General features: G+C 35.7%; 1 protein-coding gene across 5 annotated transcripts; it reads left to right on the top strand.

The window, feature by feature from the left end:
* Positions 348 to 9475, top strand: LOC109326064 (CCR4-NOT transcription complex subunit 10-like). 5 transcript variants are annotated; one of them, XM_019558715.1, is made up of 8 exons: positions 348 to 660; positions 1495 to 1581; positions 2586 to 2765; positions 2882 to 2968; positions 3063 to 3137; positions 7493 to 7743; positions 7774 to 8627; positions 8745 to 9475. In XM_019558715.1, the coding sequence occupies exons 1-8, from the start codon at positions 460 to 462 to the stop codon at positions 9467 to 9469; spliced, it is 2460 nt and encodes an 819-aa protein (XP_019414260.1). In that variant the 5' UTR covers positions 348 to 459; the 3' UTR covers positions 9470 to 9475. The 5 variants fall into 5 exon arrangements, with proteins under 5 accessions (XP_019414260.1, XP_019414259.1, XP_019414258.1 ...); XM_019558714.1 differs by having other exon boundaries at positions 7774 to 9475; XM_019558713.1 differs by having other exon boundaries at positions 2589 to 2765; positions 3066 to 3137; positions 7493 to 9475.

Raw genomic sequence — 17120 nt, 5'->3', positions numbered from 1 at the left:
TAACATTAACACAATAACAATTTAGTAATATATATATATACCACCATAATTCACATAAAATTGATTGAATAATTCAAACAACAATACAACATTATTCTATAATATACATGTCTTTAATATGTTGTTCGATTCAGTTCCAATGGTTCATAAATTTCTAAAACCTTACCTTGAACATAAATAGTTTCTTAAAAAATTAATTAAACTAAACCACAAAACAGAACCCTACTTTATAGTTTGGTTGGATTCCATTGCTTTCAGCGTTCTTAACCCAAATTCTTTAGGCCCCTAACAATATTTATAAAGATAGCTCGCTTTAATTTTGAATTTTATGTTAGTCTTGGAAAAATACATTTTTGAAAATTTTCATTTCATATTATCCGATTCAGCCACTCTCTCTCAGCAAAGTACTCCTAAAATCTTCACTCAATTTTAGGTCCTCGGTTACTTGTTCATCTCAACATGGACGCTCGAGATTCATCGCCGTCGTCAACAACCGCACGCAACGCTTCTCCGGCGACAACCGATTCCGACGACGCCGTTTCCAATGTCACTGTATCACTCGCAAAAGACGCAGCCTCTCATTTCCAGTCATCAAAGTTCGCTGAATGTGTCGAGGTCTTGAACCAGCTTTTGCACAATAATAAACAACACGATCCAAAGGTAATGTTATCACTTCATTCTTGAATCTGTTCCATGCTTCTTTTTTCTTCATTGATCCTTGTTTATACCATAGTTTATATAATCTTGTTGTCTAACTGAGGTAGATACATTATATGATTAGTTATTTTTTTATTATATTTTGGTGCCGGAGCTAGTAAGAACTTGTAATGAATCTTATGATGTGTATCTATGGTTGGAAATCACTTTGGATTGTGAATAATTCGAGTTGATCTGGGAAAAACCATTTAAGTGGCAAAACTCTCCGTGTCGCGGAAAACACAATTACGAGTCTTAAATCAAGAAGGCGATTGAGCTCTTTGCTTTGCATTGGATGTGTTGTGTCAATGAGTCATGTGTGTCTATGAGTGCAACTGATCTTGTATTTATTCATGTAAATATTTTGAGTGTGTATGGGGATACGTTTGCACCATGTCGTGTAAGGAGTAAGAACATTGAATGTGTGGATAAACTTTGTAGATTTGTAGAAGAGACGCATGCCTTTGAAAGTTTGAATGATTTGTCGAGAAGGATTTTGAGTTCTTGATCATGAGTAGCTTTATCAATTGATTGGGTTTACAAATTTCTTTTTATCATGACTTGTTAGTTTTTAACTGATTACTTCATGCTAGTGCCACCGGTATTTACGAGGGTTACTGGTTGCTTTTGGACCTCCATTATAAGATGCAAATTATCTCCCTTTTTTTCTCTGTTTTTCACTAATATATATAAGCCAGAAATTTTTGTGTTATACTTGTGTTATGTATTATTTATTCTATCTTTTGCACTATTTTTTCTACATCCTACTGTTTAAGGTTTTCAATCCTAATATTTCAGGTCCTTCATAATATTGCAATTGCAGAACATTTCCGAGATGATTGTTCAGATCCCAAAAAGTTGCTTGAATTACTTAGTGGCATCAAGGTATGCTATTTTGAACTTTACTTTGTCCTTGTTATTTTTGTGAAGTTTCATTTTTGTGCTAAGTATGTTTTTCTTGGAAGGGGTTTGAGGTAAACCATGTGGTTTTCCTTTATGGATTAAAAAATTTGAATTGAATGACACTAACACCAACTATGATTTAAGAAAAGGACGACTAGATTATGTTGATGGTATACTACATAGGTCATAATTTGGGCTATTTTAAGTTTAAAAATATCATTAAGGTTGTTTGTTTGTGACTTGGAGGTCATGAGTTCAAATCTTGGAAAAACATCTTCGCTTATGAGAGTAAGGCTGCACACATCTAACCTCCCCAGACCCCACTAGGTGGGAGTCTCATGCCCTGGGCCGCCCTTTTTTTATTAGTAGTTTGTATGCCTCTATGCATGTAAATATTTTGGGGCCAACAAATCAATGAATCGGCTCTTGACTTCAGTTGGTGGAGTGAATGTTTATAATTTAACCATATAAATTGGTCTATACTACTATACTGATTTCTGAAAGGTTCTCTTGATTTTATATTCACTAGTTGGCTTTTTTCATTGAAATAAGAATGCAGAGAAATAAGTTTTTGCTACCTGTTTGAAAATTGGAATTGTATACATTAATTGATAGTTTATTACAATTTTTGTTTATATTTTCTGAATTTTTTCTTCTGGGCATTGCTTCTGATATTATTAATGTTGGAAAATATAGATGTATCCATAGGATTTAAAGTTGGATAGGTTTTCCTCATTCAATATTTATAAAGTAGAGTTCATTGAAGAAGGTAGGAAGTCTTCCCTAGTTTTTGGTAATTTGGGTTTTATGTTCTCACAGGTTTTATCCCTTATTCCCTTTAACGTTGTAGTGAAGCAGAGATGGTTTTCAAATTTAAGGTTTAAATTGACTTATGTTGATTTAGATAATTTGAGTTGCAGTTTGAAGCTCCTTTGTCTGCTTTATTTGTACTTACTCCATGTTTTTTATTGCTGGGGTTGGTTCAGAAGAAAAGTGATGAACTTGCTCTGGCTTCTGTCGAACAAGAAGAGTCGGTTAACAGTATGGGAAACAAAGTTGTGTTAGGATCCCAAGGAAGGAATGATTTGGAGCACCATTTTTCAGGTGCAAACAGCATCACTATGTATACAGATGAATTTAACTCTTCTGTGGCAACCTTAAATATTGTATGTTCATTTTTTCCTCATATTAATGTTAACTTCATTTTATTCTCAGTTGTTGATTTTAATAGTTAGTTCATGATATCTTTGTTTATGTGGTTTTGTTACTTTAATCTCTTTAGGCCATAATTTGGTTCCATCTTCATGACTATGCAAAGACATTAGCTGTTTTGGAACCCCTCTTTCAAAATATTGAACCCATAAATGAGGTATGTTGTATGACACTCAATTTTATTTTATTCTAGATGCTGCAATGATGTAATTGATGTCTTTTTTTGGGGTGTCTTTCGGTCTTTCCAAAAGCAGACAATAGCTCTACATATTTGCCTTTTGTTGCTGGATGCTTCCCTGGCTTGCCATGATGCATCAAAATCAGCTGTAAGTTCTATTTGATAATTTATTTAGTTGATTTACCTTTTAAAGGTTGTACTTTTTTACATAATCTATTTGTTGCTGGTAACCATAACTTTTATACTTTATTAGTACATTTTTGTTTTATGTCTTGATTAGTGATTTGGCTAGTTATTTCCTGGCTATGTACTGAGATAGCCATCTTAGAAACAAATATATGTGTGACTATTATACATCTTAGAAACAAATATGTGTGCTTACCCTTTACTTTCCTGCTAAACTAAGTTAGCCAAAGGAACAGTAGATCAATAGCATGAAAATCACACTGTATATGTCATGTGGTTTGTACATGAGATTAATTTATCTCCATTTGATAGATATTGAATTGTTATTCATTCTACATTGATAATAGTAAACTTTAGATTACATGTTATATGTTTTTTAGTTATATAAAAAAGATTATTAGTCTTTTTAAGTTTTTATCATGACTATCGTCATTGTGTTTTACTCATTGTCTTTGACTAGTAAAATGGCTGCTTTTTCATGACTACAAGTTGTGCATAAATCTGATAATAATATACCTGGAAGGATACATTGTAAAAGAGTAAAGAATATGAAATTGTCCCTTTTCTCTCCTCAACCTTTTGTCTGAGGAGGACTTATCGAGCCTTCTTTATTCCACCGAAACTTCACCCAACGGTTGACACTCTTGGACTAGATATTCCTCCTCTTTTCTGATCAGACCATAGTAAACTGGTGCTAGAAACCAACACAAATATTCCATAGACTGTCTCTCTAGCACCGTGCTGCATGTAGGAGCTTTGTTCACCTTGTCTTTTCTTCGGCTTCTTCTCTGTTCACCTCGTCTGGGGTAGAACTTTATTGATAATTGGGAAGGTTATAAGTTCATGATGAAATTAAATATTCTCAAGGAAAGTTTGAAAGAGTTGAATACATCTGTCACTGGGTAAATTTGGATTAAGAAAATGTTGGATTAGGTGCTTACAAATAGGCTAAAAGCTATATTTCCTTAAGCCCAATAGCTACATACACCATTTTTCAATTCGACTTCGACCTAACATGGGCCCTGCTAAGGCAAGACACTGGCCCTCAAGCAAGAGAAAGGAGATATTTAAGAGAGCTTGACTTGTTGCATAGATTGGATTTAAAGGGTACTATCACAACATTTGTGTCAGGAGGTCGAGTTTGAGACTTGAACTAGAGATGCTTCTTTTAGGGAAGAAATGAGTTAGTTACAAAAGTTGAGAATTAATTGGGCAAAGAATGGGGTTACCAATTCAACGCTTTTTCATATACTGGCCTTCTGGAGATGGACAAAACACCTTATTAAAGAATTCGGGCTATAGTGTTGTTAGGGGTATTGTGGTGTTATTGTTGACGAGATTACTAGGTTTGTACTTTGTTTTTTTTTAGGATATGGCTTGTAGACCTTTTATTGTTGTATCATATTTCTTCTAATAAAGCTTGGAGATAGAGAAAGATCCTAGTTTGAATGGTTTCAGTTTTTATTTCTTTGAAAACCATTGGGATATTGTCATAGCTGACTTTCTTAAGGTGTTTGGAAAACTCATCTATAATTGTAAAATAGAATTTCATATGAATTCTACTTTTATAAGTCTTGTTCTTATAAGGGGTAGGTCTATCAAAGTTTAGGATTTTTTTCCTATTAGAAGGGTTTCAAGAATGTTCGTAAGATAATTAGTAGTTACTCAGTGAGTGAGATTCTCTTTGATACCATTTCTGAATCAGTGTGCTTTATTTTGGTAGAAAAATTCTTGATGTTCCTCATGTGAGATGCTATTATAATTTCTCTCCCTTTTTGAATATCAGTGGCTGTGATATTTCCTTTTGTTGGGTATATTAAGTAGAAACCATCTTATGAGTTGGAAGGTGTGTTGTAGATCTAGAAAGGAGGGGATTGGGTATTGGTAATTTGGTTTCCAAGAATATCTCTTTGGAAGCTAAGTAGCTTCGGCGTTTTCCTCTACAATCTACATCATTGTGGCCTGAAGTTGTTTGAAGCAAGTATGGTTTGGGTGGAAAAAAAAGTGAGACATAATGTGTTAGAACTGGTATCAAATCAGAATGTAGAAACAGAAAATAGAAGAAGAATAGATGCAAGATCAATGTGATCTTGATCAGTAACTTGTATTATTGCTGAAAATGTGTATACAATGATGAAGAACTCCTTCCACAAGAGAGTAACTTCCCTAACTGATTTCCTAAATCAGTTCCCCATTTACAACTTCTCCAAAAACTACTTCTTACAAGCTTTCCTTCCTCTATTTATACATATAATACACTAATCTAACTAACTAGTAAGGGTATTCTAGGAATTCCCTCTTTATTTAATGCAAACAACTCCTAACAACAAACCTCTTTTCTACTACCCTATGCCTACCCTATCATAATGAAACCTGTATGTCGCAATTAGACAACAAGGGCTTGTTTATATAGAGCATAATAATTTCAAAACAATATTTACATTAGTACAATGTTTGGTTAGCTTGTACAGTAAATATGTATATTGTTTACATAGTTTTCAGCACTCCCCTTAGGGTCTGTTTGCGAATTGGATTTTGGAGGGGAAGGAATGGAAAGGGAAGACTTGAGAACTATGAAATACACTTGTCAAATGAGTCTAAGGCCTTCTATTTCCCTCCCTTCCCCTCCAAAACTTAACTTGCAAACGACCCTTAAGCGGTACCATATAGTGTCAAGGAACGGCTATGAATTGATAGCTAGTATTTAGGGGGGAAATTTCATATTCCCAGTTATAATTAAAAGCATGCAATAATAACCACCACCAAAGGGTTCTGCCATCAGGTGGCACAGGCTACATGGGTCAAATGGTACCATCTTGTTATGTCAAACCCTAAACCTTAAATAAAATTATTAGCATATCTAACCCTCCAACTCCATATAAGGCAATTTAAGAATCAATTGCAAACCTATTATCAGTTGTCTGATGTTCCTAACCAATATATGACCTTGTCCAGTGAGTTTATTTTGGTTTGATCTATCACCGGGTTTATCAAGCAACAAGTTTTGAGGCAAGTTAAGATGATTCATCACAGGATTGTAGAATTGTAAATTTTACATTTTAATTGATTTTGGCAACCGAGGACGATACTTTTCTAATACCATGCTGATATTTTAGTGATTGGATGGATAGAAAAGGTGAAAAGCTTTTTTGTTGTAGATAGAAAAGAGGTAAGAGATGTAAAGAGGAGAAAATTGAAAAATATATTTTACTATGTGACTCGATAAGTGTGACAATTAGCAGTTAGCATTAACTTTATGCCAATACCTATTCTATATATATAAGGTAAGAAGCCCAATCCCTTGACACTTAATTTATTTTTATAATTGTTCTTTCTCTTATTTTGGTGGCAACCTTCAATATCTGGAGATGGATTGATTTATTTAATATATTTTTATAATATGAATGCAAGGGATGCTAAGAAGTTTCTTTCTCAAATATGTTTTGCCAAGCATTGAGTGATCCCGGAAACAACAGATTTACTTCTGGAAGTTTTAGGCAGTGAAAATAGTAGGAGCTTATTAATAGTGTATTGGCAGCCTTTTATTGGTGATGGTTTGCATTTTCAAGAAACTGCACAGTCTAGCTTAAGAGCATGAAATATATGGATATTAGTATTTCAGCTTTCCAAGAGCAGTGACTATTGAACGTTTCAAAAGTATCAGAGTAATGGAGATGCTCACTCAACACAGATTTGTCTGAATAGTTCTTTTTCCTAATGAGAATTTAAGGGGCTATTTAGTATGTTATGAGAAGAGGCTGCAAGTGCCAATGATAGTTTGTATGAATGGAGCATTAGGTTAGTGGTGGCATTAATTGCAAATAAGTTTTGAATGACCTTGTCAGCTTCTCTTGTTGAACATGTAGAATGTCTGGATAACTTTATTTCGTTCATGTATCTTTTTCTTCTATTCCATTTGTCATTTTATATACCAAGTAGTTGATTACCTAAAATTTCTATTCTGAACCTTTTCTGGATGGTGAATTTTGGAGTTAATCTGTCGGTTGTTTTATTTGTATCTATTGGGAGGTGTTCTTTGTTATTATATCCTATTTACATGTATTGTAATTCTCAGTCATCAAAGATAGAAAATCTGTAAATGACATTATCTTTTTAAATTATGATTAGTAGAAACATTATTTTTTAAGATTTAGATTCTTCTCACATTTTAGCTCCTAACACTAGCCTGCCATTGCTAATTACTTTTATGCTAATTAGTTTTTGACTTTTTGAGTAAATGTCTTAAAGTTGTGTGTTTTTATCTTAGCTTTGGTCATTGTATTAAACTTTTCTGATGCTGGAATCTATTTTGTTTAGGATGTGTTGGCTTATCTAGAAAAGGCACTTGGCGTTGGTAATGTCAGTCAAGGAGACAATGGGAACACCACACAAGAAAAATCTACAAATCAAATTACAAAGTCGTCCTCTGTTCCCAATAGTGCATCCATTGCTGATGCATCCAATTTAGATTTAGAACCAAGTGCTGATGCCTCTGAAAATAATCTATCTGGAGCTTTATCTGATGATTCACTTGATTATGAAGCCGTGCTTTTGGGTATGGGTAGACAGCGATTAGGGAGGCTGCCGATCAAAAAAAGAAGTTTAAGGAGGCCATTGGGACCATCCCCAAATGATATTTTGAAGGCTTTAGTTGGTAGGTTTTCTACTTTTGATTTAAAGCTTAGGTTGCAACTTTACAAGGTTCGATTTCTACTACTTACTAGAAACTTGAAGCTAGCAAAACGTGAAGTCAAGCTGGTTATGAACATTGCACATGGAAGAGATTTATCCATGGCTCTTCTTTTGAAATCTCAGCTTGAATATGCTCGTGGTAACCACCACAAGGCAATAAAATTACTGATGGCATCAAGTAATTCGACAGATGCTGAATTTTCAAGCATGTTCAACAATAATCTTGGGTGCATATATTTTCAACTGGGGAAACTCCAGACATCATCATTATTCTTCACAAAAGCATTGACTAATATTTCATCCGTTCGAAAAGACCAACCGTTAAAGCTAGCTACTTTTTCAAGGGACAACTCTCTGTTAATAATTTATAACTCTGGTCTGCAGTACTTGCTTTGTAAGAAGCCAATACATGCTGCTCATTGTTTTCAGAAGGCCAGTTTGATTTTATACCGACAGCCTCTATTGTGGCTCAGACTCTCGGAGTGCTGTCTTATGGCTTTAGAGAACGGTCTAATTAAATCAAGTAGGGCTCCATCAGAGATCTCAGAGGTTGATGTTTGTGTTGTTGGAAACGGAAAATGGAGGCAACTTGTTGTGGAAGATCAAGGTCCTAGAAATGGACACATGGAATCTTATAGAAGTGGCGATTGTTGTCTGAGCAATGATGGGCAGCTAAAGTTATCAATGTCCCTTGCCCGACAATGTCTCTTAAATGTTCTGCTCTTGCTGGATTCCTGTAGTGCAGAGTGTTTACAGTCCGGTTTGCTGCCGAATTCTTTGGTTGAGGAAACTGATTCAAGTGAAGTGTTGTCTTCAAAGACTTCAAATCATAAAAACATACACGGCATTGATTCAAAATCGTTTTCAGTAGCAGTTGGTTTAGCTCAGGTTAATTCAAATATGGATACAAAAGAACAAAAGGGAGGAACCAGTAAGCAACTCATTCAGAACTCCCTCTCATATTATGAGGGAACATGCAGAAAAGAAAACCAGTTGATTAAGCAGGCTGTTCTTGCTAATCTAGCATATGTGGAGCTGGAACTGGACAACCCTGTTAAGGCACTCTTAGTTGCAAGATTACTCTTAGAAATTCCAGAATGTTCCAGAATTTATGTCTTTCTAGGCCATGTTTATGCAGCAGAGGCTCTCTGCTTGCTAAACAGACCGAAGGAAGCTGCAGAGCATTTGTCGTTTTATTTGTCCGGGGTAAACACTGTTGAATTGCCTTTTATCTCAGAGGATATTGAGAAATGGCAAATGGAGAGCACTTGTGAATTTGAAGAGGCAAATAGAGGATCTACAACAGCCAATAATTCTTCTCTTGAGGGCACTCAAAGGATTGTTTTCATCAAACCAGAGGAGGCACGGGCAACAATTTATGCAAATTTTGCGGCGATGTCTGCAAGGCAGGGTGACTTAGCGCGGGCCCAAATATTGATTACAGAGGCATTATCCATATCACCAAACTGTCCAGAAGCTACACTTACTGCAGTTTTTGTGGATCTCTTGCTTGGTAAGTCACAAGAAGCTCTAGCGAAATTAAAACATTGTAGCCGCATTAGGTTTCTTCCTAGTGGAATAGCATTGAAAAAATCTTCTTGACTGTTGCATTCTTGGGTTGTCATTGTGCTTGGCCCACCTTAGCATTAGTTTAGCTGGTAGCATAATCCTTCAATAGCATTTGTAATATATATAGAATTCAATTCAGAGAACAATTTTTCTGATTTTTTCCATTGTAATTTTCAAACTTTAGGGTTCATGTAAAGGTGGTGGCTGTATTTTGATTAGTGGCAGTGCCCACCTTTGAAATTAGAGGCGTAAATCTGATTCGGATTTTATTTTTAGAGGCCAATTTAGTTGATATTAGAGAGTAGAGTACATTGAGAAAACAGAAAATTCAGTTATTTTGGATTTAGATTCCATTTTATTCTCAATTGTGTTTTTTCTTTCTAATCTCCCTTGGGTTTAGTTTGTGAGCTAAGTTTTGGAGGGGAAGGAAGAGAAAATGGAAGTTTCAAAGTTATATCGCAAGTGTATTTTATGGCTTACATGCATTTCTCTTCGTTACCCTCTTGAAACCAACTTGCAAACAAACACTAAGGGTTAATTTGTGAGTTGGATTTTGGAGCGGAAGGAAGGGAAAAGGAAGGCTTGGGAGCCATCTCACAAGTATATTTCATGGCTCCCAAGCCTTCCCTTTCCCTTCCTTCCCCTCCAAAATCCAACTCCCAAACTAACCCTAAGAGTCTGTTTGCGAGTTGGGTTTTAGAGGGGAAAAGAGATAAATGGAAGGCTTAAGTCTTTCTTTTTTATTCGTTTTCCTCCAAAATCCAACTTATAAATGAACCCTAAGAGTGCAATTATAATGATGATTATATTAGAGATGATGGCTTGTTTTGTTGTTTCATGTTGCTGTTTTTCCATTTAACATTTATAGTGTGCATGTTTATCAGTTTATGCACTGGAAGGTGACGATAGCAACATGGTTGATCCCCCCTATTTCTATGTTCTTGTAAGGATGTTCATCAAGCTAATGGCAGAATCAATGATTACCTTGGACTAAAAATAGATATGGATTCTATAATTTAGTTGGGGTAGAACCTTGATAAGCTTTAGCTATTGGTTATTTTTTAATCACTTGGATTGAAATACATGTTTTTGAATTGAGATTTCATTTTAACCCCAACTTTTTTTCATTTTTCGAAAACTACTTACTCTTCCAACCTTACCCACTCACTCACGTCACCTTTTTCCACACTCTCTAACCAGATCCAACTCCACCGCATGACAATGTAAAACTGAAGGCAACAACAGATTTGGGAACCCGTATTTTCCCACAACTTTTCACAATTGCTATAAACACGACGTAATAAAGTTGCGATTTAAGATACCGACTTTACCATTTGGGAGAGACTTGGATGGGTTGAACTTGATATCCTCTATTATCTTCTGAGGTTTTAAATCTTCAATCGCCTTTTGATAGTCACTCTCAACGGGGATGAATGGCCAATATTTCTCTATGGCTACATGGAGAGCATTCAAAATTGCTCATGCTTCGTGCTAGGCATTAAGCGCAATGGTTCAAAGTTCAAATTGTGACAGCTACACAAGTTCTCATTCTCTGTCAAAATTTTTACCTATAAAAAATAAAATAAGAAACTGATTATAGGAATTGAGCTTCTATAGCTTCACACCCCAACACAATCTAGCCATTGAACATCAAGGTTTGAATCATTACAGTTACACAAGTTACCATTCCTTGTCAAAAAAATCTTTGCTTATGAAAAATAAAATGAATACAGATGATAAGAACTGAGATTTCCTAACTTTGCACCGGAAAAGAACCATGATAATGACAAACCACCAAACCAATATTAGGATCCTCTATCCCAAAATGACTATGTCCCTCTTACAATCCAAAGAGAAAAAGAGAATGTGGAAATGATTTTCCATTGAATGAGAAAAAGTGCTTACAAAGATACACAAACCTACTATATATAGTAGGTAGTTAAGGCAGTTAAATAACTTCCATCCAGAAAGGGAAAGGATAAACAAAACAAAGCCTATTCAATGTAAGGAATAAACTAGACCCTGAAATAATCTAAAACATCAAGCCAATCATCAATATAATTTACACCCCCCTCAAGTTGGATGGTGTAGAGAACACAATCCCAACTTGGACAAAAAGGCTTTGAAGGAAGTAGGGGTAATGACTTGGTAAATGCATCAACCAACTGGTTAGCAGAAGCAATGGGAAGGAGATGAAGCAATCCTTTTTTAATCTTCTCACGAATCACATGGCAATCAACCTCAATATGTTTGGATCTCTCATGGAAAACAGGATTGTGAGCCAAATAAATGGCTGATTTGTTATCACAGTAAACTAAGGCAGGATTGAGGAGAGGAATGTGCAAGTCGACAAATAAGTAATTGAGCCATTGCAATTCACAAGCCAATCTTCCTAATGCTCTATACTCAGCCTTTGAAGATGACTTACTAACTGTGTTATGCTTCTTGGACTTCCAAGAGATGAGTGAAGAGCCAAGAAAAATGCAAAAACCTGTAATGGATTTCCTAGAATCCAAACAACATGCCCAATCTGAATCAGCAAAACCATCAAGTTTGAGTGTGGAAGCACAAGAGAAAAAAAGACCTTGGGCATGAGAAGATTTTAGATAGTGAAGGACTCTAAGAGCTTCCTTGTAGTGCATATCCATAGGTTTACACATAAATAGACTCAATTGTTGGACTGCATAAGCAATGTCAGGCCTAAAAATGATAAAGTAGAGTAGTCTCCCAACAAGTCTTCTATAGCAGAGGACATCAGAGAAGGGAGTGTCTTGCTCAAGCTGCAACTTGAGGGAAAGATCAAAGGGAATCTGAGAAGGCTTAACAGCCAAGGATCCTGAATCTTCAAATAGAGGTAGTGCATACTTTCTCTGATTCAAGTGTATGCCATCCTTAGTTCTAGCAATTTCTAGACCTAAGAGAAATCTGAGAGTGCCTAAGTCTTTGATTTTGAATGTGTAATCAAGAAATTGCTTGACATGAAGAATCTCATCAAGACTATCTCCAGTTAATACCATGTCATCCACATATACCAGTATGTCAGTAAAAGAATGAGGATTGGATTTAGTGAAGAGAGCTTGATCTGCTTGGGAGTGGTCATAGCCTAAGGAAATCAAGGCAGAGGATGAGGTGGTATGCCACTCTCTACTAGCCTACTTTAACCCATAGAGGGATTTGTGCAACTTGCAAACATGATGTGGATCATCAAGAACAAGTCCAGGAGGAGGATTCATGCAGACCTCTTCCTGCAAATCTCCATGCAGAAATGTATTATTTACATCTAGTTGTTCCAAAAACCAACATTTGATGGCTGCCAAGGCTAAAACAATTCTAATAGTGGTAATTTTGACCACAGGAGAAAAGGTATCAAAGAAATCCGCACCTTCCAACTGAGTATAGCCCTTTGCAACCAACCTAGCCTTATGTCTCTCAAGGGTGCCATAAGCATGAAACTTAGTATTATAAACCCATTTACACCCTATATGGACTTTCCCTAGTGGAAGAGAAACCAAAGACCATGTTTCATTCTATGCCAAGGCTAGTAGCTCATCATTCATGGCCTTTTGCCAGTGATCCAACTTAGCAACCTGTTTATAAGTGGTAGGATCAGGAGTACTAGAGATGGCTAAGCATAAACTTTTACAGGCAAGACAACACTTTGAGTAGTCTAGAACAAAGGACAAGGGATAAAGAACAATTGAGGCATAAACATTATTGTTGTTAGTGACAATATGAGAAAGAGCGCAATGATAATCTTGTAGATGAAAAGGTGATCTTCTCAGTCTTCTAGATTGTCTAAGAATTGGTGATATTGCCCTAGATGGAGATGATGTGTTTGACTCAGGGGAAGAAGATGTGTTTGACTCAAGAGAAGGAATTGTGTTTGACTCAAAAAAAGGAATTGTGTTTGACTCAAGTAAGGATGGTGTAGTAGACTCAGGTGGATGATTGACAAGAGGAATATGAATGTGTTTTGAATTAGTAGAAGGAGAAGACAAAGACAAAGGAAAGGAGTTCTCATAGAATATGACATCTCTAGAGGTGAAGATCTCATTCGAAGCAAGATTATATAGGATAAACCCTTTTGTCCCTTCCTTATATCCTAGGAACAAGCATGTTCTAGTCCTAGGGTCAAACTTACCCCTCCCTACAACAATAGTGCTGACATATGCTAGACAACCAAAAACCTTTAAGGAGTCTAGATTAGGTAGGGAACCATAGAAGAGTTAGTAAGGACTCAAATTATGAAGCAAGGGACTAGGAAGCCTATTGATGATGTGAACAACATGTTGTATAACAAAGTTCCAAAGATTGGGAGTTAAAGAAGATTGAAAGAATATGGCTCTTGCAACATTGAGAATGCGTTGGTGTTTTCTCTCTACAACCCCATTATTTTGAGGTGTATAGACACAAGACCTCTGATGAAGGATTCCTTTTGAAGAGAAGAAATCATTTATCAAGAAATCTACTCCATTATCACTCTTAATGGCTTTTAGTTTAGCATTAAACTGATTCTCAACTAGGGTGATAAATTTGACAATATGTTGTCTGGTTTCACTCTTACTTTTCATCATGACTACCCAAGTGAATCTTGTGAAATCATCAACTAATGTGAGAAAGTAATTATGCCCAAAAATGGAAGTAGTGGAATAGGGACCCCATATATCAACATGCAACAATTGAAAACTTTTATTTGAATGAGTAGCACTATTACAAAAGGGTAATTTTTTATGTTTGGAACTATGATAGACATCACAAGGTATATTTTGTGTACTACAAGTAGGAATACAATTAAATTGACTAGATAGAGTCTTCATAGAAGAAGGTAATGCATGACCAAACCTTAGATGTTAAAGGTCACAAGCGCTGGTACTTATAGAATGAGAGACAGAGACATGAGAATGCTTCTTGTGTAAGGGATTAAAACCATTGATGACATACATGCCTTGTTCTAAGCTAATTGTACCAATCACTTTCCTAGTAGTGTTCTGCATAATGACACAAGAATTAAGAGTGAAAATTAAACGACAATTGTGTGACTTAACCAACTTAGCAACTGACACTAGATTGACATGAAACTGAGAGACTGAGAAAGGATGACTATGCCAAAGACAATTGTGGTAACTTTCTCTCCATTAGGTAAGGTAATTGTCACAGGTGACATAAACATTTGTCTGTTAAAAGTATTCATATCACAAGCAATGTGATTAGTGGCTCTAGTATCTATCAACCAATCCACACACTTATTACCTGCAGGTGAAGGCATAGCAGCATTTGCAGATGTTGTATGTTCAGTTTTAACAAAGTTCACCTTGCTAGTGTCAGCTCTATTCCTCTCAAGTAGTTCCAAAATGGATCTAACTTGCTCATCAATGAAAACTTGGTTTCTATTGCCTTTGTCAGCAACCAAATTCTCCTAGTTCTGATGGTGCATTCCATCCTGATCATATTCAATCTCCATAAGAAAGCTGGGAACATTTCTAGCAATATTGGCCACCTTGCCATACTTATTGTAGTGATAACCAGGATGATAGCCATGTTTCAGAAAACATGTGTCCACAGTGTGATTTGTCCTCTCACAATAAGTGCAGAATCTACCACCATTTCCTATACCATTATAAGACATTCTTCCTCTTCCTGTGAAATAATTATTTCATCTCCTTCTATTACTATTGAGGCTTTTGAATTGGGAGCGTCCTTGAGACTAAATGGCTAAGGCCTTCAGGTCAGGAAAAATTGGAACACTTAATTGTCTTTCTTGTTGAGTCAACATTTAGAATAAGTTGCTAGTTGAGGGGAGATGTTCTATTAACATGATCTGAGACCTGACTTGTGAATATTGATCATTCTATCCCTTAAGAAACCGAATTACACAGTCTTGCTCTCTATGCATATTGACCTGATTAATTATGCCACAATCACAAGTAACAACACACTTACATCGTCCTATGGCTCTGTTATTCTCAATTTCCTTCCAAAGCATCTTTAATTGAGTGAAGTAATCAGAAATGGATTGATTACCTTGATTCATTCTGTAAAACTCCTCTTGAAGCTCGACTATACGAAAAGCATCTCCCTGGGAGAACCTGTCATGGAGGTCTTGCCAGACTTCAGTTGCATCATCAATCCAAAGGATGGATTTCACAATTTCCTCTTCAACAGAATGTTGTAACCATGATAACACCATTGTGTTACATCTAATCCATTGTGCATTAAGAGGATGAACTAGTGGTGGTTGAGGCAACGATTGATCTATGAATCTCACCTTGTTCTTAGATTGCAAAGCTAATTTCATAGCTCGAGACCAGGAATGATAATTCTTCCATTCAGAAGAGGAGAAACCAAGATTAGAGCAGGACTTTCATTGGAGTGAAGAAAATAGGGATTAGAAGGATTGACATTGTAATCCTCGAAGCTCTGATTTTCCATTTCAAGAATCTATTGAAGAATCGAAGAAATCGCAGAAGAATTGAGTTGAATTGAAGAAATGCGGAATTGAATTGAAGAAATTGGAGACTTGAAGAAGTAGAAGAATCGAAGAAGGAAGAGAAGAAGAAGAAGAAGAAATCGTAAATGAGATTTGCGGAGAATCTGCGAAGAATGTAGACGAATCAGAGCAAATTTTGCTCTGATACCATCTTACAGCCCCAAGAGAAAAAGAGAATGTGGAAATGATTTTCCATTGAATGAGAAAAAGTGCTTACAAAGATACGCAACCCTACTATATATAGTAAGTAGTTAAGGCAGTTAAATAACTTCCATCCAGAAAGGGAAAGGATAAACAAAACAAAGCCTATTCAACGCAAGGAATAAACTAGGCCCTGCAATAATCCTAAACATCAAGCCACTCATCAATATAATTTATAGTCCCTATGTCCTGGACCAATCAGGTTCATCCAAGTAATATAAAAATGATAATTTGTATTTTTTAGAATTTTTTTAATTCAGTGGCACTTTCTCATTAGACCTGAACAAGAAATTAAGACAAAAATGGAGACAGGTGAATCAAATTTGACAAGCTCTACTTGAGGAGGCTGCCATGCAACCTGGTTTACCACTTCTTGACATGAACCGCATGCAGTATTCCCGCTGTCTAAACTTTGACATCCGTAAGTGACATTCTCCTTCAACCCCGGTTCAACCATAACAACATTAGTAGGGGGAAGATTTTTGTTCTCGAAAGTGAACACATGGATGATGATGAAGAATTAGGCCAAAAATTAGGATACATTCTCGGAAAATCAAACTTCCATCAAAGAGAAGCAAATGAAAGACTTTCATAAGAATTCTCATAGAGTCGAGAATGAAGTTTTTATTCTTTACATGTCAGATCATGAATTAGTAAGTGAATCCAGTCTCCAAAATAATCCCAATTGTTTCAAATTTTATCTTTCTCGAATGGAATATTTACAAATCCCTCTGAATAGAACATACCATATACAATATATTCCAATCTAATAGCATGAACATATTTCCAGTGAGATAAAAAAGTAATTAAAATCCGGTTTTACATTAATATATCTAGGGGATGTATATATAAAGTAGTTAAAACTTGTTTTACATAAATTATATCTATTACTATTTCTATAATATGCTAATCCCTTCCCAGTGAGTGTTATTTTGAGGTAGTAGAAGGAATCCATTTTTTTTTGTGCTACATATAGTAGATAAGTCTTACTTTTTG

The sequence above is a fragment of the Lupinus angustifolius genome, chromosome LG14 (assembly GCF_001865875.1).
Source record: "Lupinus angustifolius cultivar Tanjil chromosome LG14, LupAngTanjil_v1.0, whole genome shotgun sequence".
NCBI classification, from domain to species: Eukaryota; Viridiplantae; Streptophyta; class Magnoliopsida; order Fabales; family Fabaceae; genus Lupinus; species Lupinus angustifolius.
This window is presented reverse-complemented; position numbering and strand designations above follow the sequence as displayed.

Bases quoted from the DNA above. Each gene is read 5' to 3' on its own strand.
- LOC109326064 (XM_019558711.1), top strand. From the start codon at position 460: ATGGACGCTCGAGATTCATCGCCGTCGTCAACAACCGCACGCAACGCT. The intron at 661-1,494 runs GTAATGTTATCA...CTAATATTTCAG, and splicing joins ATAAACAACACGATCCAAAG to GTCCTTCATAATATTGCAAT. The intron at 3,138-7,492 runs GTAAGTTCTATT...TATTTTGTTTAG, and splicing joins ATGATGCATCAAAATCAGCT to GATGTGTTGGCTTATCTAGA.